This window comes from Pan paniscus, chromosome 20 (genome assembly GCF_029289425.2).
Source record: "Pan paniscus chromosome 20, NHGRI_mPanPan1-v2.0_pri, whole genome shotgun sequence".
Taxonomy (NCBI): domain Eukaryota; kingdom Metazoa; phylum Chordata; class Mammalia; order Primates; family Hominidae; genus Pan; species Pan paniscus.
In genome coordinates this window covers 49,919,151-49,946,311 of record NC_073269.2, presented here as the reverse complement: position 1 = coordinate 49,946,311, position 27,161 = coordinate 49,919,151, and the positions used below count along the sequence as shown (strand labels likewise).

At 52.3% G+C, this 27,161-nt stretch overlaps 1 protein-coding gene across 1 annotated transcript; it reads left to right on the top strand.

Moving 5' to 3' along the window:
* The first annotated feature begins 353 nt into the window (after positions 1-353).
* Positions 354-17,120, top strand: KCNN4 (potassium calcium-activated channel subfamily N member 4). Its single transcript, XM_003817576.6, has 9 exons — positions 354-2,757; positions 7,037-7,132; positions 9,033-9,460; positions 11,517-11,652; positions 13,823-13,933; positions 14,092-14,210; positions 14,619-14,688; positions 15,942-16,109; positions 16,564-17,120. Exons 1-8 carry the CDS (start codon positions 2,599-2,601, stop codon positions 16,104-16,106), a joined length of 1,284 nt encoding a protein of 427 aa, XP_003817624.1. The 5' UTR covers positions 354-2,598; the 3' UTR covers positions 16,107-16,109; positions 16,564-17,120.
* The last annotated feature ends 10,041 nt before the right edge of the window (positions 17,121-27,161 follow it).

Sequence of the window (27,161 nt, the reverse complement as noted above, 5' to 3'; positions counted from 1 at the left end):
GGTTGAGGTAGGAGAATTGCTTGAACCTGGGAGGTGGAGGTTGCAGTGAGCCGAGATCGTGCCACTGCACTCCAGCCATGGGAGACAGAGCAAGACTCTATCTCAAAAAAAAAAAAAAAAAAAAAAAAAGACAAACGCAGAGGTTTCCAGATCAGGAGAGACTGAGACAGGAAGCAAGGCCCAAAGAACCAGAGAAAAAGCCGGAGAGGGAGGAGAGAGATGCAGCGAGCCGGGCGGCCAGTGGGCAGGGGTACCCAGGCTGCAGGCTCGGGAGTGCCCAGCGGCTGCACTTTCCCCAAGTGGACGCATGTGTGGTGTCTGGGCGCGCCCGGGTGTGTCTCCAGCCCTCTCCCGCCAAGTCTCGCCGAGTGGGTAATCATGTGTGTGCCGAGGGGCGGAGCCCCCGCGAGGGTTGTGTTTTTGCCACTGGGCGTGTCCGTGTGTATAGTTTGGTGTCTCTGGGTGTGTTCGTGTGGGCTGCCTCAGTGTGCAGTCAGACATGTCTGTGCGTGTCTCGCTTCCCTGGGGCTGGCGGGTCCAGGGTCCCACACGACCTAGGACACAAGGAGGGGGAGGGTTGTGTCTGCAGGTTCCTTGCAGAGGGGTGTGCATGAGGCCAAGGGCAGTGTCACCAGGTCAGTGCACGATGCTGGGAGGTGATGTGCGTCACCAGGTCAGTGCATGCCTGTGTGTCTCCACAGGAGGGTTTGATCTGTGTCGGAGTGTATGGTGTATAGATCCATGATTGGCTCGTGCTGCGACACATGGTGATGTCCTATGTCATGTGTTGCTCTGAGAGTCACCGTGCACATTCCACACTGGCATTTGCTGTATCTCACGTCAGGGTCCATGTCCCTGTTGGGGGCCTCTTCCTTCTCAGCCCCCAGCACCCACCCTGAGTGCCAACCACCCCAAGTGTCTTGTGTTTGTGTAGCTGTGTGTTATGTTGTGTCGGAGGATACACCCCCTCCCCCGATGCTGGTGTTTTGTGGGTGGCGGTAGACCTCAGTGTCAGTGGTATCAGTGAGTGGTGACATCTGGTGTTTTATGGGACGTGGTCGTTTGTGGAAGGTTGGGTGTGTTGGGAAACGTTGTGTCTATGTGTTTTGTGTTACTGTGTGCTGGTGTATTACTCTGTGTATGTTGTGTGTGTGGCCACGCATGTCGGAATATAACGTGTTGGCTTGTGTGGAGGTATTGTATGTCATGTTTGGGTGTGGCTCATGGCTCAGAGGTGATGGTGTATGTTGCGTTTGTTTTTTTGTTTTTGCTTGTTTTAGAGATAGGATCTTGCTATGTTGCCCAGGCTGGTCTCAAACCCCTGGGCTCCAGCAATCCTCCCACCTCAACCTCCCAAACTGCTGGGATTACGGGCATGAGCCACTGCACCCAGCCGTATGTTGCATTTGGGCACTGGGGTCTATGAAGGTCCAACCCCGTCCCCTTCCCCCAGGGCATCATCCTGGGCATTGTCCTGTGTGGCCAGAATATACCAGAATCATCTTGCTTCAGGCATGTGCTTCTTGGGTTTCTCCGTGTGTCGCTGTACCTTATAGGTCTCTGCATGCATCCACTCAGCTTGTCCTCTGACCATGTATTTGAATCGCATCACACATCAGAGCATGCTGAATCAGTGTGTGTTTTGAATCATCACTGCGAGCACTTGTGTTCGAGTCAACAGGCGCCACAATATATGTGCAATTCTCTAGGTCTGGGTGATTGGGGGCTACTATAGGTATGTCCCTAAATGTTGTGTGTCTACACGTATTGGGTTTCGTTCCAAGGGTGTGTAGTGTTTAGGAAACTGGGACTGCACAGTGTTTGTGTAGGTGTGTGGTGTGTGGCATCAGGGCGTCACTACTTTAATGTATATTGTGTGTTTGTGTAACACCTGGTGTATGTTGTGTTTGTGTGGCCACAGGTGTGCATCGTCCTATTTGTGGTGTTTGGGTGTGGCTCTTTGTGTCAGAGAAAGTTGTGACAACTTTGAGTGTAATATTTGTGCCTGTGTGTGGACGGTGTTTGGGTGGCTGTGTGTGCCACGGGATACTGCCTGCTTGCTAAGTGCTGGTGTGTGTCACACCATGTGTGTGGTGTCTGGGTGTGGCTGTGGGTTTCAGAGCTTGCTGGGAGTTGTGAGTCACTCTGTGTAGGTTGTGTTGTGTGCCCTGGTGTGTTAGTCTCCGTCTTGGGCTGTGGAGTGTCCTTCGGTGTCTGGGTGTGGTGAGTAGAGGTGTGTGTCACAAGGTACAGACCTTTGTGTGTGACAAAGCCCATCGTGTGTCTGTGTGTGTCTTTATCCACGTGGATGGACGTCTCTTTCTTGCTCTGCCCCAAGACACACCCTAGCCCCTCCTTATTCTCAAAAGGGGGAGCTGGGGAGCCTCCCCCTACCCTGGGGCCTCCCCTGCCCCTCCCCGCCCTGCCTGGCCGTCACCACTCCCCAGAGGGCACAGGGCTCTGCTGTGCCTCAGAGCAAAAGTCCCAGAGCCAGCAGAGCAGGCTGACGACCTGCAAGCCACAGTGGCTGCCCTGTGCGTGCTGCGAGGTGGGGGACCCTGGGCAGGAAGCTGGCTGAGCCCCAAGACCCCGGGGGCCATGGGCGGGGATCTGGTGCTTGGCCTGGGGGCCTTGAGACGCCGAAAGCGCTTGCTGGAGCAGGAGAAGTCTCTGGCCGGCTGGGCGCTGGTGCTGGCGGGAACTGGCATTGGACTCATGGTGCTGCATGCAGAGATGCTGTGGTTCGGGGGGTGCTCGGTGAGTGGGGCATGGTGGCTGGGAGCTGGGACTGCTAGGTCTGAGGGAGGAGGGGCTGGGGGTCAGGACTCTTGGGTCTGAGGGAGGAGGGGCTGGGGGTCAGGACTCCTGGGTCTGAGGGAGGAGGGGCTGAGGGTCAGGACTCCTGGGTCTGAGGGAGGAGGGACTGGGGACTTGGACTCCTGGGTCTGAGGGAGGAGGGGCTGGAGGTTAGAACTCCTGGGTCTGAGGGAGGAGGGGCTGGGGTCAGGACTCCTGGGTCTGAGGGAGGAGGGACTGGGGACTTGGACTCCTGGGTCTGAGGGAGGAGGGGCTGGGGTCTGGACTCCTGGGTCTGAGGGAGGATGGCCTGGGGGCTTGGACTCGTGGGTCTGAGGGAGGAGAGACTGAGGGCCTGGACTCTTGGGTCTGAAGGAGGAGGGGCTGGGGGTCAGGACTCCTGGGTCTGAGGGAGGAGGGGCTGGGGGTCAGGACTCCTGGGTCTAAGGGAGGAGGGGCTGGGGTCTGGACTCCTGGGTCTGAGGGAGGAGGGGCTGGGGGTCAGGACTCCTGGATCTGAGGGAGGAGAGGTTGGGGGCCTAGACTCTTGGGTCTGAGGGAGGAGGGGCTTTGGCTGGGACTCCTGGGTGCTCCCAGGAGACAGTTGCTGGGGTCCTTCTCTGCAAAAGGAAGGGAATATTTATTTCAGTGTTTCAGTCTTTGAAGATGTTGCCATTAGACGGCCAGAGGTCCAGGACCCCTGGAGGCCAGAGGGTGGCTGATCAGACACTCAAACCCCCCAAGAGCCAATAAGGGGAGAGGTAGCCCCAGGTTTGGTGAAGGGAGAGTGGAGGAAAGACAAAGTTCTTCCAGTAGGCGGCAGCTCTTTGGTCCTTATCTAACCTCTAATGTTTGCCCAGTGCCTTAGATGCAAAGGACAGAAAAAACTGCCTTGGGGGTGGGGATGGGAAATGGGAAACAAACCTCTCCCCCGACCTGCCTCCCCCCACCAACCCCAACCCAGTCTGCCCTGTTAACAAGCTCAATTTCTCCCCAAATCTGCATGCTGATTAGTCAGGGAAATAGTGAAGAGGTGGGCTTACAGTGGCCTGGACTCCTAGGTACCAGGAGAGGAGGGGGCTGGGTCCTGGATTCCTGAGTCTTAAGGAGAAGGGGGTTTTGATTGTCTTTGGGGAAAAGGGGCTGACTCCGAAGATGAGTGGTGAGTAGTGAAAAAAGGGGAAAGTGGGGTCAGGGCAGGTCTCAGCAGGCTCCTGTCACATTCCAGCCCTGGTCAGGCCAGTGATGGGGCAGATCAAGGACAAGGGTTGGAATAAGTGGCTTGAGGGGAGAACAGACTTGCTCAACAGCAAAGGAGGGGCTGGAGACCTCTCTGGCGGAAGGGTTGTGGAACTGGGCTGGTAGGGCCAGATGCGGACACTGATTTGAAGATTGGGTAGATTCCTGAGGGTCTGATGTTCCGACTTGGATCTGGAGGGGGTGGTGGGCAGCTCTGAAGTGACCAGGAGCCACATGGAGGGTCAGGCAAGCAGCTTCCTCTGGCCGGCGGCGGGCACTGAGGGGGTGGGGCTGCCGAAGTCCATGCCAACAGGAAGCATGGCCGGGGCCTGCCCGCCGCTCCCACGCCAAAGCACCGCACCCAGAAGCCGAGGTGGGAACACAGTGACCCTGGCAGATGGGAAGAGACGGGGTCCATCCTACCCCACTTCCCCTCTCTGCTTTCTCACCCCTCATTTCTTCCTTCCCTCCACCATGGCCAGGCCACTGCCTCTATCAGTGGGACCTTGGGGAAGCTGTTACAACCCTCTGAACCTCAGTTTCCCCATCTGTAAATTGGGGTGAGGGTTAAAATACATGACCCTAAGGGTCACCCTCCACCCTTTTTATTTTATGTAGAGATGGGACCTTGCTTTGTTGCCTAGGCTGGTCTTGAACTCCTGGACTCAGGCAATCCTCCTGCCTCAAAGTGCTGGGATTACAGGCCTGAGCCACAGCTCCTCAGTCCCCTTTTGAGGACTCTCTTAATAACATCCACCGCCCCTCACCACCTCCATCTCAATCTAATGAGCTCATTTCTGCAAAGGACCCAGACACCTGCTCCCCAGGGGGAGGGGCTGGCAGAGAGACAGGTGCAAAACCCTAGGGAGTCCAAGGGAACTGGATAGAGATATCCAAAAGCACCAGGTGGGGTGGAGGAGGAGGGATGGGGAGAGGTACAGAGAGAGACAGAGACACAGAGATACATGGAGAGAAAAAGAGAGATGGAGACAAAAATGCAGAAAGATAGAGAGGTACGGCTAAAGAGAAAGACAAATAGGGCTATCAAGCTACTGAGAAATCCACCAGTGAGAGATACACACACGGCGTTAGAAAAGACAATAGAGGGCCGGGCGCGGTGGCTCACGCCTGTAATCCCAGCACTTTGGGAGGCCGAGGTGGGCGGATCACAAGGTCGGGAGATCGAGACCATCCTGGCTAACATGGTGAAACCCCATCTCTACTAAAAACACAAAAAATTAGCCAGGCATGGCGGCGTGTGCCTGTAGTCCCAGCTACTCGGGAGGCTGAGGCATGAGAATGGTGTGAACCCGGGAGGCAGAGCTTGCAATGAGCCAAGATCGCGCCACTGCACTCCAGCCTGGGTGACAGAGCAAGACTCCGTCTCAAGAAAAAAAGAGACAATAGAAACAAAGACCCTCAAAACACATAGAAAGACAGCAACAACCATCCCTAGAGACAGGGAAATTCAGAGAACAGAGTACAGGCCCAAGTGCAGACAGGTCCGGGATTTGGGGGAAGAGGAAATGGAAAAGTAGAGAGGACCACCAGAGAAGCAAATTGCAGTGTGAGGAGGGAGCTTGTTGTCTAGTGGTGTGGGCAGTTAAGACAGACTGAAGAAAGAGGCAGGGAACCAGGGAGCTATAGAAGGTGGGGGAGGGCTGGTGACAACAGCACTATTGTTCTGATAGGGGGTTGGGGAGCAGGCCCCTGGGGCAGGAAACTGGCCCTCTTCCCCTGCTCAGAGGCGGGATGCTGGCCCAGCCAGGGGAGCTGGCAGCCCTCTTAGGAGAAACAGGTGCAATGCTTTGTAAGGACGCCCAGGTGGTCCCCTCCCCCTGCAAATACCCGCCAGGCAGGGACCAACCCCTCTTAGGAAATCCAACAGTCCCAGTCCCCTCTAAATCCCTCTCTCCAGAATTCTAGATTCCTCCAAGGTTGTGCCACACAAAGAGAGGAAAAAAAAAAAAAAAAGGAACAACTTCTCCGTGGTTTCTGGAGGCCCTGTGCTTCCGGCCAGATCTGCCCTGGGCTTAGAGCCAGAAGAGAGGGGTGGGGGTGGGGAGCCGCAGGGGGGCAGAACCGAGGGGGCTGTCTCAGAGCTGAGGCTGGGTCTCAGGGAGTCAGCCCTCCGGATGAGAGCAGAGAAGGGTGTGACTCAGTCTTTGAGGATTGAATGGTAGTTTCTACGTTCTTCCAGATCTGGGGTTGGGGTTGATTGAAGTTGGTTTCTAGGGCAACACCAGGTGGGTAGGAAGGGAAGGGGAGGGGGCACTCTCTAGAGGCTAGATGTCTTTTTCTAGACACCACACACACACACACACACACACACACACACACCTGAAGAACTATTTTTGATGTGAAATGGGACAGGAATAAGAAGGAATGTGAGTTTCAAGGTCCCCCTTCATGGGTATGGGTCTTGGGAGAAGAGCTGAGGAAGAGGGTAGACACCAGCAACTGGACAGGGTTGTCCTGTTGGGGAGAAAGAGAGCATTCCTGGGGACCAGAGGATGGTGTTTTTTTGTTTGTTTGTTTGCTTGCTTGCTTGTTTCGAGACGGAGACTCGCTCTGTTGCCCAGGCTGGAGTGCAGTGGCGCGATCTCTCAGCTCACTGCAACTTCCACCTCCTGGGTTCGAGATTCTGGTTCCTCAGCCTCCCAAGTAGCTGGGATTACACACCCAGCTAATTTTTGTTCTTTTAGTAGAGACTGGGTTTCACCATGTTGGCCAGGGGGTCTCAAACTCCCGACCTTCAGTGACCCACCTGCCTCAGCCTCCCAGAGTATTGGGATTACAGGTGTGAGCCACCGCACTGGGCCCAGATGATGGTTTTGAGACTTCTCCAGAACCGACACATCAAGAGGGACTGATTTGCAGGGGAAGGAGGCTAGGAAAATTGGGAATCAAAAAAAAAAAAAGGTGGTTTTGAAGGAAAGGTGGAGGGCCAGGTGGAGGGAGACCTGGGATCTCACACCCCTTTTTCTGTCCCCCCTGACAGTGGGCGCTCTACCTGTTCCTGGTTAAATGCATGATCAGCATTTCCACCTTCTTACTCCTCTGCCTCATCGTGGCCTTTCATGCCAAAGAGGTCCAGGTAGGGCAGGCCCCGCCCCTAAGCCTTGCTCCCTCCAACCCCCTCAGCGCCCTGTCAGCTCACACTTTCCACCCTCCTCCTCCTCCTGATCTGAGTAATGAAGTTCTTCTGCCCTAGATGCTGCGTCCACACCCTCACCCACCCAGATGGGATGAACCATGAGCAGACAGGCAGAGCCTCCCTAACCAGCTCCGCTCTTCCCCTGTAGTCCCCAGTCCCCCCTTGCACACTCACGGATGCTCAGAGTGCCCTTGCAGCCCTGCTTCCGCCCCCAGGCCTCTGTCCACTCTGCTCCCAGGCACTCAGCTTCCCAGATCTCTGTGCTCCAACGTTGCATCCCCAATCCAGTCCTCAAGCAACCTAAGGTCCTAGGGGTGCCCACTCCTTTTTTTTTTTTTTTTTTTTGAGACAAGGTCTTGCTCTGTTGCCCAGGCTAGAGTGGAGTGGCACCATCTCTGCTCACTGCAACCTCCACCTCCTGGGTTCAAACAATTCTCATGCCTCAGCCTCCCAAGTAGCTGTGACTACAGGCAGATGCCACCACGCTCAGCTAATTTTTTTGTATTTTAGTAGAAACGGGATTTCACTATGTTGTCCAGGCTGGTTTCCAACTACTGAGCTCAAGCAATCTGCCCACCTTGTCCTCCCAAAGTGCTAGGATTATAGGCTTGAGCCACTGCACCTGGTCCGGTCCCAGGGGTGCCCACTCCTAATCACCTTATCTCTGTGCCAATAACCTCCCTCTTGCCCCAGACCCAGGAGCTCTCCCCATCCATACCCCACCTTGGGTCTCACCCAGACACATCCCATCCCCTATTGCCCCATTGCCCCAGATCCTGTTGCTCCATTCCCTTTCCCCTCTTCCCTCTCTCCTATCATAACTTTGCATGTAAAATGGGGATTATCGGCCATGTGTGGCAATTCTCTGAGCAGTGCCTGGCACATAAGAGGTGCTCAGTAAACAGTGCACATTATCATCTTATCATAGAGTAGCTAAGTAGCCTGTAGCCCAGTGCGCCATTGCCCATGGAAGGGACCTGGGCCTCAGTTTCCACATCTATAAAATGGGGGCAATAATAATATCAATCTCACTGGGTTGTGAGCATTTACTAAGTCACAACATGTAAACGGGATAGAGCAGTGCCTGGTGTATCCACGGTGCCCAGTACATGCTGATTTTGTTATTGTTTTGTTTATTTTGAGATGGAGTCTCGCTCTGTCACCCAGGCTAGAGTGCAGTGGCGTGACCTCGGCTCACTGCAACCTCTGCCTCCCGGGTTCAAGTGATTCTCCTACCTCAGACTCCCCAGAAGCTGGGACTATAGGTGTGCGCCACCATGCCCGGCTTATTTTTGTATTTTTCAGTAGAGATGGAGTTTCACCATGTTGGCCAGGCTTGTCTCGAACTCTTGACCTCAAGTGATCCACCCACCGCAGCCTCCCAAAGTGCTGGGATTACAGGCGTAAGCCATCGCGCCCAGCCCATGGCTTTGTTATTGCTGATATTATTATTACAGTTATTACGCGTGTCAACCGAAAGGGGAGTAGGAGCGAGCTCCAGGCATGTGGAATGCAAGCTCTAGGGAGGCAAGGGGGTCTGTTGGGTTCACTGTGTATCCTTAGCACATAGAACAATGTCAGGCACACAGTCGGCGCTCAGTCAGTGTTCAAAGGCTGGAAGTGGGCTGAAACTAGTGGGGTGGGGGGTGGGGAAGGAGGAAAAAGTGGAAAGATGTCTTCCTTAAGTCCTGTCCCGCTCCCTCCCTATCCGTCTCCCGCCCTGCACTATCTCCCTCCCTCCTGGCCAGGCGGCACACCCCACTTATCTCAGGGCGCAGGCAGGCGCGGGCCGCCGCCTGACCTGCTCCTGACCTCTCCCTTCTTGGCCCCTTCCCGGCAGCTGTTCATGACCGACAACGGGCTGCGGGACTGGCGCGTGGCGCTGACTGGGCGGCAGGCGGCGCAGATCGTGCTGGAGCTGGTGGTGTGTGGGCTGCACCCGGCGCCCGTGCGGGGCCCGCCGTGCGTGCAGGATTTAGGGGAGCCGCTGACCTCCCCGCAGCCCTGGCCGGGATTCCTGGGCCAAGGGGAAGCGCTGCTGTCCCTGGCCATGCTGCTGCGTCTCTACCTGGTGCCCCGCGCCGTGCTCCTGCGCAGCGGCGTCCTGCTCAACGCTTCCTACCGCAGCATCGGCGCTCTCAATCAAGTCCGCTTCCGCCACTGGTTCGTGGCCAAGCTTTACATGAACACGCACCCTGGCCGCCTGCTGCTCGGCCTCACGCTTGGCCTCTGGCTGACCACCGCCTGGGTGCTGTCCGTGGCCGAGAGGTGAGGGTGCTGGAGGCATAAATGCGCAGGGGGGAACCCCGGACAGCCACGGCGGCCGTCCTGTGCCGCGGTGCAGGTTGAGGCCCCCTAGGACCAAGCAGTGGAGAAAGTTCACACTTTGACCCCTTCTCCTCTTGCTGGCTGAAATTTGCCCACACTCCCATCAACTGGGGTGAGAGGAACCAACAGACAAGCCCCCAGCCAATCCTCCACCTGCAGCCTTCAGTCTCCCCAAACGCACACACAGACCCTAGAAAGCCCTTCCCTTCCGGCTGCCTGACCTCTGCCTCAGGTTTACAGGCCATCTGTTCGGTCTCCGAACCTATCTCTGGGACCTGCCTAAAGGGTTGCCTCTGCCTTGGAGGAAGGAGACATATTTTCCCAATTAGCACGGAATGCACTGTAGGTAGGTGCTTTTTGTGATCCTAGGAAGGGGATGATTTGGAACTGCTCTGGAAAATAATTCCAAGCAGGGAATTGGAACTAGATCCTGGTTGCCAGCTAGATACTGTGTAACCCGATGCCGCGCCTCAATTTCTATCCCTTACAGAGAAAAAAGAGGTTGGGAGTGATCTCAGCCAGTGGTCCTCAAAGTGTGATTTCAAGACCAGCAGCATCACCTGGGAACTTGCAAATGAAAACTCTCAGGTCCCTTCCAGACCTACTGAATCCTGGAGGGTAGGGCCAGCAATCTGCTTTAGCAAGCCCTCCAGGTGATTCTATGGCCCAACCAAGGTTGAGAACCTCTGGTCTAGTGTATGTGGCAAAGATCCTTCAGGGCAGGATGAGAATGAGAAGATCTGGCTTTAGATCTCTCCTCTCTGAGCCTCAGTTTCCTCATCTGAAAAATGCATGTCACGTTCCACCATCTGTAGTCTCCCTGGCAGTTCTCTTTTTTTGATCTGGAGTCTCAATTATCCAGGCTAGGGTGCAGTGGCACAATCTCTGCTCCCTGCAACCTCTGCCTCCCGGCTTCAAGCAATTCTCATGCCTCAGCCTCCCGAGTGGCTGGGATTACGGATGTGCACCACCATGCCTGACTAGTTTTTGTATTTTTAGTAGAGACCACGTTACCATGTTGCCCAGGCTGGTTTTGAACACTTGATTTCAAGTGATCCTCCTGCCTAAGCCTCCCAAAGTGCTGGGATTACCATGCCCGCCCTCTGTCATGATTTTAAACTCCTTCACCTTCCAGGATCTTAGTTTTCACAATTGGGAAATTGGTCAGAATCAGGATTAATGAATGATCCCCCCACCATGTTTCTCAATTGAATGATGGGAGAATGGGGAGGAAGTCAAAGTTCCAAATTCCAAGGCAGAAGTCCTGAAACTAGAATGTACTTCGGAATGAGGGGGTGGGGTTTGTGAACAGTGCAGATTCCATCTTCGCTCCTAGAAACTCTAACCCGGTGGGTCTGGGGTGTCAGGGGCCCTCATGAATGAAGCTTTCCCTGCTGATCTTGCGGCAAGGGGCCTGTGGACAAAGTTAGACAAATCTCAATGTTTCAACCCCTTCCATGGCTGGACTTAAATATCTCCTCTGTGAAGTGAGGGGAAAGGAAGGCCGAGTCCCACCAAGCCTTTTTAGAGTCCTTTTTGGTCCTGATAGGGCCACTTCTGGACCACACAGCATCTTTGTGGAAATTAGAAAAATATACCCCTTCCTCTGGGTGGATGTAGCCACCAGTCAGGGTCTGACTGGGTTTTGGCCCCCTCTCGACTCTCCACCCTCAACCACACGCTCTGAATGCTACAGCAGCCTGGGTAGCCTAGCTGAGACCATACCGGCATTGGGATTGGCCAGACCCAGTCTCAAATCCCAGAGTGGCTAAGCAACTTGCCCAGGTCACACAGCAGAGAGGAGGCCATGCAGGCTTTCCAAAGCTCAGAACTTAATGGCTTTTTGTCCAGGTGATTCTTAGGACTATGGGTGTATACTGGGAGGGGAAGGGGGGGAACCAGAGGGAAGGGGACGGGAGGGTATAGAGGGAAGGGGAGTGAATATCATGGAAACCTCCATGGTGGGGTTTTAGAACTAACCTACCCTTCCCCATAGGCAGGCTGTTAATGCCACTGGGCACCTTTCAGACACACTTTGGCTGATCCCCATCACATTCCTGACCATTGGCTATGGTGACGTGGTGCCGGGCACCATGTGGGGCAAGATCGTCTGCCTGTGCACTGGAGTCATGGTGAGTACAGCTGCCTTGGGGACATGATCCCTATCCCAAACTGGTCATCCTCTGGCCCCAGGAAGCCATGATTAAATGGGTTCAACACAGGCTCTCAGGGATAGCTCCTGAGAAACTTGAGTGTCTGGGGCCCCCACAGCCCCATTCTCTCTTCAAGAACAAGATACTCACCTGTAATCCCAATATTTTGGGAGGCCAAGGTGGGAGGATCACTTGAGCCCAAGAGTTTGAGGTTACAGTGAGCTATGATCATACCACTGCACTCCAGCCTGGGTGGCAGAGTGAGACCCTGTCTCTTAAAAAATAAAATAAAAAATCAGACCTAGGAATCCAGCCCCTAAGTCCTTGCTCTCTCTAGAACCTAGGGCCCCAGCCCTTATCCTCCTAAGGGACCCAGGCTCCTGACTTCGCAGCCCCATTTTCTTCCAGAACTCGGAAATTGTCTCCCAGCCTCCACCAAGGGTGTAGAGTCCAGTTATCAAGTGCATACCTGTGGGGCCAGGCTACCTGGGTCCGAATCCTGCGGCTGCCACTTCCTGGCTGGGGAGCTCAGGCGAGCCACGTGATCTCTCGGGGCCTCACTTTCCTCATCTATAAAATGGGGATGCTGATGCTCCTCATGGGCTTGCTGAGATGATTAAATGGGTCCAACTACGTAAAGTGCTTCCAACAGTGCCCAGCCCACAGGAGGTGCTCAGTAAACAGGTCTAGGGGTGGCCAGGCATCCAGCCACCCCACACCAGCTCCTGTTGCCCTCAAGGATGAGGCAGAGGCTCTGCAGCCTGAGTCAGCCTCTTCCTGAACCCTGACATCCACCTCCTTCCCTCCATAGACCCAGTCACTGAGGTCCTCCCACCGAGCCCTGGCCCCCTCTAGAGACTAGCACCTAATGCCTTGGCCTTCACATCCCTACAAGATCGGGTTCCCCTCACCCTGGGGGACCTAAGCCACCAGCACCTAGCCCAGATGTGGGCCTAGGAAGGACATATTCATCCCCCAATCCCTAGGTGCACAGGTGAAGGATGTGGTGACCTCCACTCCCCCAGTGGTGAGTCTTTGGAGCAAGGGAAGAGGGGCAGAGACTCAGTTAGGGACCTGCAGCACCGCTCAGGACCTCCTCCCTCATTTGACAAAAGGAGAAACAGAAACCTAGAGAGATAGGGTGATGTGCACTTGAGCTCACAGCCTGCTCCTGGAAGAAAGGCTCCATGGCATGGTTGGGCCATAAAAGCTTACTTTTCCGGAGCACATACTCTGTGCCAGTCTCTGCCCTACACACTTGCCAGGGGTAATTCATGAAATCCACCTAGTAACCCTGTGAGGCCATTTCACAGATGAGACACTGAAATACTGAGAGATTAAATAACTTGCTCAGAGCTGGGCTTGGAACCCAGGCAGTCCCCTGGAGCCAGCGTTTGTGACTGGAAGTTGTTCTGAGTGATCAAGAGCTGAAACTATAGGGTTGGGGATGCTTCCTAGGAAGATTCCTTCTAACTTGGGGACAGGTGAGCAGATGCCACAAGCAGCTAGGAATTGCCAAGGCCTTGAAGGGCCAGGAGCATTGGGAGAAGGAAGGGAGGAGAATGAGTGTTCGGAGGAAGGTGCTCAGGGAGGGCAGGCAGCATGGAGCCAGGGCTGAGTTGTCCAGGTGGGAGGCATAGACCTTGGAAGGCCTTGGGAGCCAGGCTGAGACGTTCAGGCCAGTGGAAGCCTAGGAGATTAGAGGGGACCAAGGGGGTTAGGGGAGGATGAGTGGGAGGCTGGAGACGGTCCAGGAGAGAGAAGACAGGGCTGGAGCTAGGAAGAGGTTGTGGGAGTGGGAGAAGGATGGTCGCCCTCCACAATGCAATGGCTGACCACATGAGCACTGAGGACCCAGAGGCCTGCCCCTGGCTCAGAACCCAGCCTTCCTCTCACTCCTCCAATCCTATCCTTCATTCAAGAGGCCATCCTGCGGGTGTGAATACTATGCATCAAATTTGGGCTCAGACATATGCGATTTATGATTCTAGCTCCACCACTCTGAGCTGGGACCTTGGCTCTCCTATCTGAGCCTCTTTGCTTGTCTGTTAACTGGGGATGGTCGTGCCTACCTTCTGTGGCTGTTGGGCGGGTTCAAGGAGGGAGTCGGTGGCACAGCCTCATGCCACAGTGCCTGCTGTGCCCACAGGGTGTCTGCTGCACAGCCCTGCTGGTGGCCGTGGTGGCCCGGAAGCTGGAGTTTAACAAGGCAGAGAAGCACGTGCACAACTTCATGATGGATATCCAGTATACCAAAGAGGTGAGATGGGCATATGGCACCCATGGGAAACCCCTCTTCCAAGAAGCAGGAGTCCAGGCGCCCCCGCTTCCCCTAGGACTCAAGAGTCCCAGCCCTAGCCCTGCCTTCCCAGAACCGTAAGGGTCTATCTCCACGGACACTGTGCCACCCACCCCCAGATGAAGGAGTCCGCTGCCCGAGTGCTACAAGAAGCCTGGATGTTCTACAAACATACTCGCAGGAAGGAGTCTCATGCTGCCCGCAGGCATCAGCGCAAGCTGCTGGCCGCCATCAACGCGTGAGGGCCGCTTTGTATGCACACGTGTCCATGTGCACCCATGTCCAAGTCACCTCTCTGCACGGCTGTGTGTGTGCGTGTCCATGCCTGTCCAGGTCAGGACACCCAGGTGTGGTCTCACTCAACATCCAGGTCTCACCTGGATCTGACCGTGCATGACTCTATGTGTCTGTGCTGGTTTGTCTCTGCATATCTCGGCGTGTCTGCGGACCTGGGTACCTGGGTTTCTACTGGGGATGGGGGCTCGTGGGGAGGCAGGGTGCATCCCCTCCCACTCTTTCAGCTCTTCGACAACTTTTTTTCTTTGTTTTGTTTCTTCATGTGCCTCTCCTCCCTTCATTCCTCCCCTGAGCTACAGCTACATTCAGGGACCAGGCTTGTAAAACTGACTCCCCACTTCTTCCACAGGTTCCGCCAGGTGCGGCTGAAACACCGGAAGCTCCGGGAACAAGTGAACTCCATGGTGGACATCTCCAAGGTACTAGGATCCCGTGGGAGGAGGTCTTGAAGAAGGGGGAGGTTGGGGCCACAGGGAGGGAAATCTGGCCCTAGAACAGGGAACCTTGGCAGGGGCCTGGCACACACAGCCTGTCAGTAAAGGTCTGTGGTTGAATGAAGGAAAGAAGGAATGAATGATGCAACACAGAGTTTCTTACATTCATGAAAGGCACAGATCCCTTACAAACTGAAAAAAAAAATTGCACAAAGAACCCCAGTGTTTGGTTTCAAATTATCTTTATTGTTAAGTTACTTACATGTAGACGGATATAAAATTCCTTCCAACTACAACTCATACAATAAAACCAAAGCAAATTTACAAACCAAGCCCATAGACGGCAAAACCAATACAATTAAAATGAACAACACTGACAAGGACACAGTTGACATTGTTTCCGTAAAACTCAATCTCTGCTGCTCTTGTGGAGGGGTACTCAGGGCCACAGGGACTTCCATGCAAGTTTGCCTGGCCAAGGCGTGACTCAGCTACCCGCCCCCTTCTTCTGCTGAGACCATTTGATTTCGCCAGTGCTTAGGGACAATGATGTCACAACACCCCCTTGGCCTGGCTCACAGCATCTTCTGCTTATCCGGTGGCCTTTGCTTTTTCTCGTTAGCCCACGACAGTTCAAACAGTGGCCCCTGGCAGCAGTGCCATGGTAAGCACGGTCACAGATGCAGGCCCCAAAACCGCATGGCAGGTCTCAGTGATGAGGCAGTGGCCCAGATCTGCAGGAATTGGCAGGCGGTAATTTCTGAAGGTTATCAAGCCAAAAACACAGAATTCAAGAATTTCCATAGAAAATCCACAAACCCTCAGGGATCAACTAGTGAATCCTAGCCAGAGAATGCAGTAAAAGACTATGTGGATTTGGAAGTCAGGCATCATCCATGCTAGAAATATTTAATGAGCACCTGCTATGTTCTAGGTCTTATTTCAGGAGCTGCTTTGGGCATGTCATTTAACTGTTCCATGCCTGTTTCCTCAGCTGTAAGACGGGAACAGGATTCCCACTCCCTGTGGCTTTTAGGAGGATTTTAAACCATATAGGGAAACACCTGGGCAGGTAGCTGGGAAGTGGTAGGTGGTCAATACATGGTAACAGTTATTATTGAGGGTAATCCTCAGAGGACCATAAGGATGTGGTCAATATTGGTTCCATTGCCTTACGCTATGGAGTAGGTGGGGGTTGACCCCAGCCCCGACACCTCTGATCCTCTCCTCCCACCCAGATGCACATGATCCTGTATGACCTGCAGCAGAATCTGAGCAGCTCACACCGGGCCCTGGAGAAACAGATGGACACGCTGGCGGGGAAGCTGGATGCCCTGACTGAGCTGCTTAGCACTGCCCTGGGGCCGAGGCAGCTTCCAGAACCCAGCCAGCAGTCCACGTAGCTGGTGAGGGGGCTGGGACTTGGGCAGGAAGGCATCCTGGAGGAAGGGTTCCTGTGGCCAGCACCCTGTGTGGCTAAGGGGGCGGGGGATGGCTGGGAGACAAGGCCGCCTTTTCTCATCAGCTCTGGCACTGTCTGGAGGAAAGGACTCAGTTCGGGGCTGGACTGGCAGTGAAGGAAGATGGTGTACCCTCTCCCCTTCACTGACCCTTGATGGCCTTCTCCCTCTTTGCTTGGTCTCTCTCTCTCTCTCTCTCTGCCTGTCCTGGGCACATTGTCTGGCTGTCCATCCAATGTCTCTGTCTAAATGCCCTCCTGCCCCCTGGCCTCGGGGCCCGGAAACACCTACCCCCTGTCTCCCACTTCTGCCCACCGGTTTCTGTCTGCACCTCGGTGTGTCCCACTCTCACTCTCCCTCTTCCTGGCCTGCCTCTCCATCAGTCTCTCTGTCTCTCCAGGACCCACGAGGAGGAACCAGGCTACTTTCCCCAGTACTGAGGTGGTGGACATCATCTCTGCCACTCCTGACCCAGCCCTGAACAAAGCACCTCAAGTGCAAGGACCAAAGGGGGCCCTGGCTTGGAGTGGGTTGGCTTGCTGATGGCTGCTGGAGGGGACGCTGGCTAAAGTGGGGAGGCCTTGGCCCACCTGAGGCCCCAGGTGGAAACATGGTCACCCCCACTCTGCATACCCTCATCAAAAACACTCTCACTATGCTGCTATGGACGACCTCCAGCTATCAGTTACAAGTGGAGGCGACTGGAGGCCGGACTCCTGGGTCCCTGGGAAAGAGGGTACTAGGGGCCCGGATCCAGGATTCTGGGAGGCTTCAGTTACCGCTGGCCGAGCTGAAGAACTGGGTATGAGGCTGGGGCGGGGCAGGAGGTGGCGCCCCCTGGTGGGACAACAAAGAGGACACCATTTTGCCAGAGCTGCAGAGAGCACCTGGTGGGGAGGAAGAAGTGTAACTCACCAGCCTCTGCTCTTATCTTTGTAATAAATGTTAAAGCCAGAAGTTGCCATTTCTCTCTAAACATATCTACACTCCTAACTGGCAGACCGTCCAGTGGAAGACTGTTGCCTTGTCTGAACCTGTCTCAGAGGCCTCCTCCTGTAAGTGCCCTCCCAACTCTGTAGGTTGGGCAGTCCTCAGCAACAGTCCCCTGCCCAGATCTGAGGCAAAGAGCAACAGCTTTGAACTCAGACAGATCAGGGTCCAAATCCTGGTTCTACCATCCACTGGCGGTGTGATCTTGGGTAAGTGGCTTCACCTCTGAAGAGTTTACCTCACCTGTGAAATGGGACTGCCTCCCCATGGAACTGCTGTGAAGATTAAAACATGGAGGAGCCAAGAGGCATTTAGTAGGAACCAAATATGTGAGAGAGAATCTTTTTTTTTTTTTTTTTGAGATGGAGTCTTGCTCTGTCACCCAGGCTGGAGTACAGTGGCGCGATTTCGGCTCACTGCAACCTCCGCCTCCAGAGTTCAAGCGATTCTCCTGCCTTAGTCCCCAAGTAGCTGGGATTACAGGTACCTGCCATCACGCCTGGCTAATTTTTGTATTTTTAGTAGAGATGGGGTTTCACTATGTTGCAGATGCTGGTCTTGAACTCCTGGGCTCAAGCAATCTGCCCGCCTCAGCCTCCCAAAGTGCTGGGATTACAAGCGTGAGCCACTGTCCCCGGCCAAGAATCATTTTTATTATTGTTTTTGATTTTCACACACAATGCGTGGCTGCCCTTTTTCTGATTTTTTGTTGCTTTTCTCCCTCTATTCATGCCTTACCAGAATCTAGATGACAACTCACTCATCAAGAGACTAACAGAGGCCCCAAACCTCCCCAAACCACCCACATACCTGTTTCACATCCGCTCAAGAGAGGATGTGAAAGGGAAGGGGGCAAAGGAGGGGGGCTGGCACTTCCAGAGGCCCTACTGTGTGCCCAGCTCTGTTTATAAGTCACCATAACCACTCTCCTGACCCTCGTTACCCCACTGCACAGATGTAGAAACCGAGTTTTCAAGAGGAGCCAGGCCTCCCCTCAGGCCCCCAGCCGGAAGCTAGGAATCCGGGCTGGAGAGCCCAGATTCACACCCATCCCGCCCCACTGCAAGGTGAGTCAGAGGCAGAGTGGCCTTGGGCCACAAACCGAGGACTGACTTCCCGCCGCAACTTCATTCCAGCTTGAGAGGCTGATTCATTCTTGCTTCCCTCCTCTTGAGGGGAAGATCAGGCTGCGAGTCATCCTTTTCTGTTGAGCTATCTTTGGATTTCCCTTAAAGTCCACAGCCAGCCTCGCCCCTTCATCCCTGAGAGCTAAATTGGAGCCTCCGCCACCCACTACCACGAACTGCCCTTCCTCTGGAGGCCAGCCCACCTGGGGAGTAAAGGCGGGGACTCAAGAAAGGAACTGGATGAGACCTCCAGATATTGCTGACACCCTTCCCCTGCAAGAAGCCCTCCTGGCAGTGTTGCCAAAGCCCCTGCCAAACTCATTCTTCTGGGACCTCTCTTTCCTTGCCTCCACTCCCTTTTAGCTGGCAAACTCCTTCCTACGCCTCCTGTAGGCCTCGGCTAATATGTCCCCTCCTCCAGGAGGCCCTGTCTGATACTCCTATAGCCTCATAAACCTATCCCTATCACGATAATAATATTGGGTCTGGCCAGGCATGGTGGCTCACACCTGTAATTCCAGCACTTTGGGAGGCCGAGGCAGGCAGATCACCTGAGGCCAGGAGTTCGAGACCAGCCTGGCCAAAATGGTGAAACCCTGTCTATACTGAAAATACAAAAATTAGCCAGGCGTGGTGGTGTGTGCCTGTAATCCCAGCTACTCGGGAGTCTGAGGCAGGAGATCACTTGAACCCAGGAGGCGGAGTTTGCCGTGAGCCGAGATCGTGCCACTGCACTCCAGCCTGGGTGACAGAGCAAGACTCCATCTCAAACAACAACAACAACGACAACGACAACAAATTAGCCAGGTGTGGGGGCACACACCTGTGGTCCCAGCTACTTGGGAGGGTAAGGTGGGAGGAACACTTGAGGAGGCTGGGAAGTCGAGGCTGCAGTGAGCTGTGGTCGTGCCACTGCACTCCAGCCTGGGTGACAAAGTGAGACCCTGTCTCAAGTAGTAGTAGTAGTAGTAGTAGTAATAATAATAATAATAATAATAATAATAATAATGGGTCAAGCATCACGCTAAGCCCTTTTAATAAGTGACCTCACAAAAGGAGGCAAGGTAGGCAATGTTGGTCCCATTTTACAGATGAGGTAACTGCCCGAAGCCATAGCAAAGCAGTTTGGAGCCAGGATGTGACCCAGGCAGCCTGACCCCAGAGCCCCAGCACTTAGCCACCTGGCCCATTCAGACACTCAGGAGACCATCACATTGTATTTTCATTTTTGTTCATGATTGCGTCTTCAACACCAAGGGCCTGACATAGACAGGGCCTCAGTGAATGTCATTAAACGAACCCTCTGAATGCCTGGGATGGCCTGAAGCCATCCCATGTTGGTTTCAGCTGAGCCATCCCATGTTGATTTCAGCTGAGGCAAGGTCAGAACCAGTGAAAAGGGGCTTTTGACTAAGAACCTAGGAGAACATACAAGAGATCCTGTGTTCTGAATTATCTTGGATCTGCCCTGGCCCGCCTGCCCTCATTCTCCACTGTGGGGCTCAGGCCTGGATGCCCCCACTTCTGGCAGGTTTTGCACCCCCCTCACCAAATCAACACTTCCTGAAGGCCCTGAGCCAGGAGCTGGGCTGCAGACATGAATCAGAGGGCTCTGTCCTCCAGGAGCTGAGTCTCATGGTGATTTTGGCTCCTTCCCTCTCCTATTTCTGTTCTGCCTGCACTCTCATGAGGACTGGGTGGGGGAAAGGCGGTCCAGAGAGGGCAGGGGCTTCCCAGGGTCATACAGCCAGTCACGGGCCTTTCCCCTTCATAAATCCCCCAACTGCCCTTGAGGACCTTTCTAACACCCACACACTTCCCTTTCCTCCCACTGCCCTCCTGTCAAAGTCTAGCTCTGAGTCCAGCTCTTTTTTTTTTTAGAGACAGAGTCTTGCTCTGTCACCCAGGCTGGAGTACAGTGGTACAATCGTAGCTCACTGCAGCCTCGAATTCCTGCACTCAAGTGATCCTCCTGCCTCAGCCTCCCAAGCAGCTGGGACTACAGCTGTGTGCCACCATGCCTGCCCCCTTTTTTTCTTTAACTGACATATATTTTAACATACAATAAAGTACACAAATTTTAAATGTAATCTCAATATATTTTTTCAAATACATTCACCTGAGTAGCCATCACTCAGATCAAGCTAGAAGTGTCTAGCCCCCTAAAGCTCTCATTTCCCTCCCAGCCAACAGCCCCCTTCATCCCAGGAACCACCATCCTGACCTGTCTTGATTCCTTTTGTTCAACTTTGAACTTTGGAAGGAACCCTGCTGCACGCCCTGGTGTGTATCTGTGTCTTGGGCTCTGCAGGGTGGTGGTGAGATTCAGCCATGCTGCTCATCCTTTTCATTACACAGTAGTATTCCATTGTGTCAGTATGCCCACAAGCCTCACCCGGGGGACTCTGCAAGCTCAGTCTCTCCCCGTCTTCTGGCCTCCCCTTCTCCTCCCTGTCCTGGCTGCTCAGGCCACTAGGCTCCTCTTCCTTCCCAAACTGCCTGCTGCTCTCCCCTCCTTCTTGCCCCATCCACTCAGAATAAAAATCAACATCACTAACATTTATTCAGTTCTTTTTTGTAGAGACGGGGGTCTCACTATGTTGCCCAGGCTGGTCTCAAACTCCTGGGCTCAAGAGATCCTCCCACCTTGGCCTCCCAAAGTGCTGGGATTACAGGCAGGAGCCACCATGCCCAGCCCAGCTATTTATTATGGTCCATAAAGGAAGCTGTATCATCATCATCAACACCAGACTGGCAGTCCAAAGGCATGCTTTAAGCTTTTATGTTGTGTGGAATAGCTGCTAACATATACAAACCAGGAGAGTGCTTTTTATAATTTGGAGGGGGTGTCAAATGATAAAACTTTCCTTTCTTTTTCCAGGATGAGCTGGCCCTTCTTCAAGTCAAGTCTAGCCCCCTCTCCACTTGTACCCTGTCCACACCTCCTCAAAAAACAGCTCCAAAGTCTCCCGGTCTCTTTTCCCTCTATCATTCCTATCTGCACACAAACATGCTATAATTTCTCCCATCCCACTGGAACTTTCAGAAGCATTTTAGATTCTCCATTTTCCTTAAAGTTCACTATTCACCAAACTGCAAAATATCTGTCGCTCTGTCACCTAGGCTGGAGTGCAGTGGCGTGATCTCGGCTCACTGCAACCTCTGCCTCTCAGCTTCAAGAAATTCTCGTGCCTCGGCCTCCCGAGTGTAGCTGGGATTACAGGTATGCACCTCCACCACACCCAGCTAATTTTTTGTATTTTTAGTAGAGATGGGGTTTCATTATGTTGGCCAGGCTGGTCTCGAACTCCTAGCCTCACGTGTTCTGCCTGCCTCTGCCTCCCAAAGTGCTGGGATTACAGATGTGAGCCACCAAGCCCGGCCATAAAGTTGGTTCTAAACTCCTGCTACATAGAATGACATAAAAGACTTTGCCAGACATAAAGAGCTAAAGATGCCAGACACACGGAAGACATGCTGTAAGATTTCATTCGCATGAAGTTCAAAAACAGACACAACGAATCTCTGTGCCTGTTTTTGAAAGGCATTAGATGGGTGGTTGCTTCTGGAGCAGGGGAATTGACAGGGAAAGAGCACAAGGAAGACGTCTGGGTGCTGGAAATGTTCTCTGATTAGCGGTTACATGGATGCATAAATTTGTGAAAATTCATTACCTGGTACACTTAAGATCTGTGCCCTTTATATACTTTACCACACTTAAGTTATATGTCACCCAAAAAGAAAATAAAGAAAAATAAAGAAAAATAAGTACTTATACATTTTTCCTGGTAGATACTGAGAAGGTTCCATAACACAGTTAGATGGGGGATCAAAAGCCATGTCTTTTCCATGGTGGACCCCACATCTGCCTCCAGCTGCTGCCCCGTGTCTCTGCTCCTTAGTCCGTTATCTTCTCTTTGGAACCCTTTGCTCCCATGGCGCCAGGTCATCCCCTCTCCTGACACTCCTGGCTCCATCTCAGCCCCTCTCCAGGATCCTGGCTCCTACATGCGGGATGCTCAGGCCTAGTCCCTGCTCTCTTCAACCTCTCAGCCTAGATGATCTCAGCAAATCATAGCTTTCAATATCATCTATAAATAGGCAGCTCCAAAATTTAGCATACTTGTATAGTTATTAACAAAATGACAGGTTATCTGTGATTTTCTTAAAACAAACAAAACTCCAGGGGGTGGCGGGAAGTGTGCTTATATGTGGGAGGGAAAAATAGAAAACATAAGACAAGAAAAAGGCAGATGTCTGTCAATATTGGGCGATGGGTACGTGGGAGTCTCTTCATACCATAAGATCTTTGTGTGTATTTTTGAAACTCTGTAGTGACTGTAATCCCAGCCTTTGGGAGGCTGATGGGGTGGATTGCTTGAACCCAGGGGTTCGAGACCAGCCTAGGCAGCATAGTGAACCCTCATCTCTAAAAAATTAGCCGGGTGTGCTAGAGCATATGTGGTCCCAGCTACTTGGGAGGCTGAGGCAGGAGGATTGCTTGAGCTCGGGAGGTGGAGGTTGCAGGGAGCCAAGATCGTGCCATTGCATTCCAGCCTGGGTGACAGTGCAAGACTTTGTCTCAAAATAAATTAATTAATTAAACTAAATTCTGTGACGCAAAGTCAGGAAGTCTTTATCTACAAACCCCGGCTTTTTCCCCTAACTCCAACCACTTATTTGATGACCAACGTGCATCTCAAAGTTAAGAATTTCAAAGCTTGTTGATTTCCCATCAAAAGTACTTTTCCTCAACACGGTAAAAAGCCTCAGTCTTAGGCCGGGCGTGGTGGCTCACGCCTGTAATCTCAGCACTTTGGGAGGCTGAGGCGGGTGGATCACGAGGTCAGGAGATCGAGACCATCCTGGCTAACATGGTGAAACCCCGACTCTACTAAAAATACAAAAAAATTAGCCGGGCGTGGTGGTGGGCGCCTGTAGTCCCAGCTACTCGGGAGGCTGAGGCAGGAGAATGGGATGAACCCAGGAAGCGGAGCTTGCAGTGAGCCGAGATCACGCCACTATACTCCAGCCTGGGCGACAGAGCAAGACTCCATCTCAAAAAAAAAAAAAAAAAAAAAGCCTCAGTCTTCAGGCAGTTGGCCAGGCCCAAAACCTCTAGAACTTTTTTTTTAAATTATTATTATACTTTAAGTTTTAGGGTACATGTGCACAATGTGCAGGTTTGTTACATATGTATACATGTGCCATGCTGGTGTGCTGCACCCATTAACTCGTCATTTAGCATTAGGTATATCTCCTAATGCTATCCCTCCCCCCTCCCCGCTAGAACTTTTTTTAATGCTGCAAATAACATGATGTTTTAATATATATACACATTGTGGAATGGCTAAATCAAGCTAATTAACATATGCATTATTTCACGTACTTATTTTTTTGTGGTGTGAGAAAACTTAAAATCTATTATTTTAGTAAGTTTCAAGTATATAACACATTGTTATGAATTAGAGTCGCCCTGTTGTACAACAGATCTCTAGGATGACTTTCAAGTCATCCCTGATTCATGCTTCCTCTCACACCCCATGTTTAATTTCTTGGCGCTACCTTCAAAAAAGATCCCAGTTCCTGACCCTTCTCAACTCATCTATTAGCACCACCCTCTTCCAGAACCACTATCCTTTCTTGCCCAGGCAAGGACACCAGCTTTCTCATCTCCTGCTTCCGCCCCTGCAGGCCATTCTCCTCACAGCAACCGGCACTGTTTTCATTGAACATTTTTGCGCATAGCTAATAATTACGTGGTTTAAAAAAACAACAACGCTTTTTAAGTTCCCATAGCCCTGACCCACATCTGTCTATAACCCTCATCCCTATAGGCAATCACTGTTAATTTTTGTTGTTCACTGGAGAAGTCTTTGTAAACATTCATTGGAACAAGCCGGTGCTTGTTTGTAGCCCTGCAATGGCTTTGTTACATTTGGAAGTAAATTCCAAATGCTTACCATGGCCTATAAGACTTTATGTAAACTGGCCCTGTCTACAGCTCCGTCTCTAAATAATCCTGCCCTTCTTTCCCTCCCTTGCTCTGTTTCAGCCACTCTGGCCACCTTGACCATCCTTGGACAGCCAGGCCCACTCCCACTTTGGGGTCTTTTACTGGCCGTTCTTCAGCATCTTTAGATGGCTCATTTCCTGACCTTCCTTAACTGCATTCATGCCTCTGATCAAATGTCATCCCCTCAAAGCGGCCTTCCCTGGCCACCTGTCACTCTCTGTGACCGCTATCACTGTCAATTCCTGTAACCTGACTTTTTTTTTTTTTTTTTGAGACAGAGTCTCGCTCTGTTGCCCAGGCTGGAGTGCAGTGGTGCGATCTTGGCTCACTGCAAGCTCCGCCTCCCAGGTTCATGTCATTCTCTTGCCTCAGCCTCCGGAGTAGCTGGGACTACAGGCGCCCGCCACCACGCTTGGCTAATTTTTTGTATTTTTAGTAGAGACGGGGTTTCACCATGTTAGCCAGGATGGTCTCGATCTCCTGACCTCATGATCTGCCCGCCTCAGCCTCCCAAAGTGCTGGGATTACAGGCGTGAGCCACTGCGCCCGGCACCTGACTTTATTTTTAATTGAAAAATAAAAATTGTATATATTTATGGTGTACAACATGTTTTGTATATTTATACATTGTACAATGGCTAAATCAAGCTAATTAACATATGCATTATTTCACATATTTATCATTTTTGTGGTGAGGACACTGAAAATTTATCCTCTTAGCAATTTTCAAGTATACATCGTTACTAATTATAGTTACCATGTTGTGGACTAGATCTCTTGAATTTATTCCTCCTGTCTAAATGAAATTTTGTATCCTTTGCAATGTCTTCCCAATCCTCACCCCCGATTTTCTTTTCTTCCAAGCATCCTTTATCTGATGTCATCTGCCCCACTAGAATATCTGCTCCCAAAGGGCAGGTGCTTTTCCTATTCACTACAGGATCTCCAGCCTACAGCTGTGCCTGGCAGATGACTACAGTTCCATAATTCATTCAACATATAAATGAAAGAAATGAACAGAGAAGTGAAAAAGAGATGAACAGGGCCAGGCGCAGTGGCTCACACCTGTAGTCCCAGCACTTTCGGAAGCCGAGGTGGAAGGATTGATTGAGGCCAGCCTCGGCAACATGGTGAAACTCTGTCTCTACAAGAAATACAAAAATTAGCCGGGTGTGGTGGCACATGCCTGTAGTCTCAGCTACTCGGGAGGCTGAGACAGGAGAATTGCTTGAACCTGGGAAGCTGAGGCTGCAGTGAGCTATGATCATGCCACTGTACTCCAGCCTGGGTGACAGAGGGAGACCCTGTCTCAAAAACAAAAAATAAAGACATGAACAGATCATTTGGCAATGGCTCTCAAAATTCCCAATGTGCATACCCTTTGACCCAGCAATTCTACTTGCACTTCAAATGAGATAGTCTACTGACAATACTAACATATACATGCAGCCACGTGTACCAGGATATTAACTGCAGCATAATCTCAGCACTTTGGGAGGCTGAGGCAGGAGGACTGCTTGAGCCAGGAGTTTGAGACAGCCTGGGCAACACAGTGAAACCCCGTCTCTACAAAAAATAGAAAATTAGCTGGGTGTGGTAGCACATGCCTGTGGTCCCAGCTACTCCTCAGGCTGAGGTGGGAGGATTGCTTAAGCCCAGGAGGTTGAGGCTGCAGTGAGCCACAACTGTATTACATGACTCCAGCCTGGGCGAGACAGCAAGACCATGTCTGAAAAAGAAAAAATTACAAAACAGAAACATACACACAAACCCCTGCAGTAAATGTTTGTAAGAGCAGAAGTTCAGCAACAGTCTAAATGCTCATCAACAGAGAAAGTGTTAAAGTATGATATATCTCCAGAACAGCATACCATGCCACTAATACAAAAGGCAGCTCACTGGGTGCCTGACTGTACTGCTGACTCATCACCAGGCTGGCTCCCCGGTGCCAGGGAAAAAGTGTAGGCTTGCTCTGGAGTGAGACAGGCTTGGGTTTGAATCCAGGCCCGGGTTTGAATCCAGGCTCTGCTGCTTCCTGGCTATGGGGACTTCGGTAAGGCCCTTCTCTCTTCCAGGCTCATTTGTCTACATCTGTTTTTTTTTTTTGAGACAGAGCCTTACTCTGTCACCCAGGCTGGAGTGCAGTGGTGCGATATCAGCTCACTGCAACCTCCACCTCCTGGGTTCAAGTGATTCTCGTGCCTCAGCCTCCCGAGCAGCTGGCATTACAGGCGCATGCCACCACACCCGGCTAATTTTTGTACTTTTAGTAGAGATGGGGTTTCGCTATGTTGGCCAGGCTGGTCTTGAACTCCTGACCTCAGGTGATCTGCCTGCCTCGGCCTCCCAAAGTGCTGAGATTACAAGCGTGAGTCACTGCGCGGACCAACATCTGTTAAACAAATTAGGGGAGAAGGTTATAGTGATGTATATAAAGCAGAGAGCACACAGCCTGGTACACAGTGGGTCCAAGGTCAATGCCAGGCCTCCTCTTTCCCTCTTTTAAGAAAATTCTACCTCTGAGGGTTGCCCTGATGTGAAACTGGCAATCGTGAGTGATCTGGGGTTGAGAAATTCAGATATGGCCTGAGCTGAAGAAGTAAAATTGGACACTGATAGACATAATACAGAGATGGCCTGTCATGTGTATCTTTATCAAACACCCAGAATCTTTCCCCAGAATCCATCAACAGTGGACTCAAGTCATTCTGGGTGACTGGTGTTTCTACCTGTGGCAGCCTGGAGAGGTGGCTCCACCTGGTACTGGTACTGGGACAATGACAGTAGGGATGAGGCCTGGAGGGGAGAGGGCTGCTCAGAATCTACAACTATCAGCGTGGTAGATCACAAAATAATACACAGTGA